At 61.7% G+C, this 4852-nt stretch overlaps 1 protein-coding gene across 1 annotated transcript; it reads left to right on the top strand.

Moving 5' to 3' along the window:
• Positions 1-270: 270 nt before the first annotated feature.
• Positions 271-1523, top strand: LOC144934266 (uncharacterized; the record flags this gene model as incomplete). Its single annotated transcript, XM_078859947.1, has 1 exon — positions 271-1523. A coding segment is annotated over one exon (663 nt), but the record flags the coding sequence as incomplete, so codon positions are not given.
• Between the last annotated feature and the right edge of the window lie 3329 nt (positions 1524-4852).

Below are 4852 nucleotides of genomic sequence, written 5' to 3'. Positions count from 1 at the left end.
CTCCCTGCGATCTCGCTCGAGCCACGCACCTTCATCCCTGCCTGTGCCCCCGCCACGCGCCGCTGACCCCACGTCTCATCTCCCGTCCTCTCCCCCAGGATGTCTCCCATCACCTTCGGCTACGAGAAGCTCTACGGGCGCGCAGAGTCGAGCCTGGGCAGCGGCTCGGACGACGACAGCAGCAGCAGCAGCCTCTGCGGGGGCTCGATGAGCCTCTCCCCGCACGACTCGCTCGGGCTACTCTCCCCGTGCTCTCCGAGCTTGGCCTGCGACTCGGAGCCACTGAGGCTGCTCACGTCCGATCGCGAGGGCGCCGCGCGGCCTCGCGGGAGGGCGAGAGTGCGCAAGGGGAGGCGCGGGATCGGAGCGGGAGGAGGCGATGTGGGAGTCGGCCTCACGGCGGTTCCGGGGGTCGTGAAGAGGACGCGGAGGATCAAGGCCAACGATCGGGAGCGCAACCGAATGCACAACCTCAACGACGCCCTGGACGCGCTCCGCCGCGTGCTGCCATGCGGTGGCGAGGCGGAGGACCTGGCCTCCATCAGCAGCTCCAGCATCAGCAGCAGCTCCAGCAGCAGCAGCAGCAGCAGCTCCAGCAGCAGCTCCAGCAGCAGCAGCAGCAGCTCCAGCAGTGGTACCGGGGGTGACGCGTCCAAGCTGACCAAGATCGAGACGCTGCGCTTCGCCTACAACTACATCTGGGCGCTGACCGAGACTCTGCGGCTCGCCGACTTCGAGCTGATGACCTCCGCGGGGTCGCACGGAGCTGCGGCGGCCGCGGCCCCTCCTGGGGCGACCCCGGCGGGGGGCCCTCTCTGTGGCCCCCCAGGCCTCGATCATGCTCACGGGCACCTGCAGCAGCAGCAGCAGTTTCAGCTGCTGCAACAGCAGCAGCATCGAGTGGCGATGGCAAGAGCTCTAGAATTCATCTGACCCCCCTGAACTGTCGTCACCACCACCACCACCGTCGTCATCAGCTTTGGTCAATCCACTGCTGGATGAGGAAGACCCCCCGCCGCCCCGCCCCCATCGTAAACCGACGCCACCAGCGGCCACGATCCTGCGGTGCAGTAATCCGCGCGGCGCCTGCAGAGGGACTCGTCGCATCGCTCTGTCTTCACCGGTGGACGTCCTCGCGGGGCGGACGCGGTCCCATTCCTGAACTCGACTCCTGACAGAGACTCAACCAACTTCTCTTTGAGAGGCAGAGCTGGGGAGGGGGGCTGGGGGAGGCCCTCGTCTCTGCCAAACTAAACGTTTCGCTCGGGCGTTCGTCCGTGTCGCCCATACCTCGCCCGTCCTTCCATTGATTCACTGTCGCCGGTAATTGCCTTAAAACAGCGCGTTCCTCGATGCGTCGCGCGCGGTGCTAAGCGAACTGCTGGAGACGTCTGTACACGCGCTAGAAGTGTGTTCACCCGCGACTCGCGGAGAGAGTCGGAATATTTGTTTTGTACACACGTATATTTATTTTATTTAGGGCCATGGCCGTCCGGCACGAGCACAGTGCCATGTAAAGTGTCCATCGTGGGCGAGCGGTAGCCCACGCGGCCTCGATGCCTCCATCGAGGTGCCCTGCGTGTTTTCTCATCGAGATGCGACGCGGCGACGAGTTCGCGATGCACCTCCTCGCCCTCTCCACACGCGCACTTTGCTCTCTCTCGGCGAGCCGACGGGGGGCGGGGGGGGGGCAGGGAGGGAGTGGGGCGGGTGAGAGTTGGGGGATCGGAGATGAGAGACGTGTGGGGAGGGGGGCGGGAGGGTGGAGGATCAGAGGGTGGGAGCCTGGGGGGGCTGTGTGTGTGGAGGTGGGGGGCGGCAGGGGGGGGGTCGTTTAGTCTTTTGTGTGGCGAGCCCGGGAGCGTTGGAGGTTAAAAAGTAATTTGTTGGCGGCGCGCGGCACGGAGGGAGCGTGACCAATCAGCATTGAGAACGAGATTCACAAAGGGACCCCCCCCCCTCGGCCCCTCCCCCAGCCCCCCCCCCAACCCCCGCGCGTCCATCATTCGCTCTACCCCCCCCAACACAACCCCTTCTAAAATACACCCCCACCCACCTCCCTCCATCCGTCTAACTCCATCCATCCCACCGCATCCATCCCACCGCATCCATCCCCCCATCACTTCACGTCTCGCCCCTCCACCCCTTCTCCCATTCTCTCGTCCTCATCCATCCCTCGATCACTCCCCATGCAGACCTCCCATCCATCTCTCTCCATCCCGACTTCTCCCAGCCGTCACTCCACTCTCATCCCGAGTCCCAATCTCTCTCGCGCTCTCTCTCTCTCGCTGTCTCTCTCCCGTAGTCTTGGAAGTAACACGACGCCCTCTCTCCTCCTCCTCCTTTTCGCCTCCTCTGCCCGCCTCAATTTGTCCGCATTAACCACGCGTCAGCGCCCGTTACCCGGAGCCTGCCCGAGCCGCGCGCGTGCACGCGCGTGTGTGTGCGCGTGTGTGTGTTCGTGTGTGCGCGCGTGTGTGTGTGCGCGTGTGTGTGTTCGTGTGTGCGCGCGTGTGTGTGTGTTCGTGTGTGCGCGCGTGTGTGTGTGTGCGCGTGTGTGCGCGCGTGTGTGTGTGTGCGCGTGTGTGCGTGTGTGTAGAAATTGTAGTGGCTGCGGCTATCGCGCCGCGCCACGAACCCCCAACTAACGGCCACCAACCCCAGTGACTATTATCTGAACCGGTCCTGGGCCTCCCCTAAGTCGACTCAGCCTTTAAATTAGTACCTAATGTGGTGTAAAAAAATCAGCACTGAGGAGACAAAGGCGGCCGGGCATGGTGCTGGGCACCCACCCCCTCGTGTGCCACGCCGGCCTTCATAGGTGCTCGCTAACAGCACTTGCCCAACATAGTCTGTTAAGGTTGTACGGGGGATCTTTGTCTTTGTGTCCGCGTGGGAGCGTGCACAGCAGTGACCGCCCCGGCGCTCTCAGGCGCTTCCTCTCTCTGCCCCGATGTTTACGTGTAAACATTCCTGAAAGAGACTTCTCGGCCGAAACGTTCACACTTTCACCTTAGATTAGGTGACGTGTGAGTATGATGGTTGGAGCACGTGCTGTTGGTGAGCACCTATTAAGGCCAGCTGTTTATAACAGTGTGTGTGTATCTATGTGTATGTGTGTATGTATGAGTGTTGGCGCAGTGGTTAGCGCGCTGCGCTACGAACCCGATCATCCGGGTCCTGTGCCTCCCCTAGGTCGGCTGAGCCTCAAACGATAGCCTGGTGCAATGTGTAAACACCACCACTAGGGAGACAAAGGCGGCCGGGCTTGGTGCTGGCCACCCACCCTTTCGTGTGCCGTGCCGGCCTTCATTAGGTGCTCGCTAACAGCACTTGCCCCAAAAGTCTTTTAAGGCTATACGGGGGATCTTTGTGTGTGTATCTATGTGTGTGTGTAAAGATTCAGAGTTGTATTTTTACACGAAGATGAAGCATTTGTTTAGACGATGACGCGTGTCCGAATGTTGATGCTGTATTTTATTATCTGATCAAATAAGAATTAATTATATTATTAATAAAAATAAAAAAAACATTTTTACACAAAAAAGTCGTGGCTCCACGTTATCCAAGGGTCAACGCTGAAAGCGCGGGGAGCAGGTCGCCCCATAAGCTACACCACACATCACACTATACACTCCACACACTACACACACCACACTATACACACCACACACTATACACACTATACACTATACACACTACACACACCACACTATACACACCACACATCACACTATACACACCACACACTATACACTATACACACTACACACACCACACTATACACACCACACACAACACCACACTATACACACCACACACCACACATAATACACACAACACCACACACCATACACACAACACCACACACCATACACACTACACCACACACCATACACACTACACCATACACACAACACCACACACCATACACACTCAACCACACACAACACCATACACACTACGCCATACATACTACACCACACACCACCCCACACACCCCACACAATACACACCACATCAACACCGCACGCTCCACATTACACCACATTGCACGCCACACCGCACCAATGCCCCACACACCGCCCCACACACCGCCCCACACACCGCCACACCGCATCAATGCCCCACACACCGCCCCACACACCACCCCACACACCGCCCCACACACCGCCCCACCGCACCAATGCCCCACACACCAGCCCCACACACCAGCCCCACACACCGCCACACCGTACCAATGCCCCACACACCGGCCCTACACACCGGCCCCACACACCGGCCCCACACACCGCCCCACACACCGCCCCACACACCGCCCCACACACCGCCCCACACACCGCCCCACCGCACCAATGCCCCACACACCGCCCCACACACCGCCCCACACACCGCCCCACACACCGCCCCACACACCGCCCCACCGCACCGCCCCACCGCACCGCCCCACCGCACCGCCCCACCGCACCGCCCCACCGCACCGCCCCACCGCACCAATGCCCCACACACCGCCCCACACACCGCCCCACACACCGCCCCACACACCGCCCCACACACCGCCCCACCGCACCGCCCCACCGCACCGCCCCACCGCACCGCCCCACCGCACCGCCCCACCGCCCCACCGCACCAATGCCCCACACACCAGCCCCACACACCGCCCCACACACCGCCCCACACACCGCCCCACACACCGCCCCACCGCACCAATGCCCCACACACCGCCCCACACACCGCCCCACACACCGCCCCACACACCGCCCCACACACCGCCCCACACACCGCCCCACACACCGCCCCACACACCGCCACACCGATGCCCCACACACCGCCCCCACACACCGCCACACCG

This window comes from Lampetra fluviatilis, chromosome 9 (genome assembly GCF_964198595.1).
Source record: "Lampetra fluviatilis chromosome 9, kcLamFluv1.1, whole genome shotgun sequence".
Lineage (NCBI taxonomy): Eukaryota > Metazoa > Chordata > Hyperoartia > Petromyzontiformes > Petromyzontidae > Lampetra > Lampetra fluviatilis.
The sequence above is the reverse complement of the archived record's forward strand: the minus strand, read 5'-3'. Positions and strand labels throughout refer to the sequence as shown.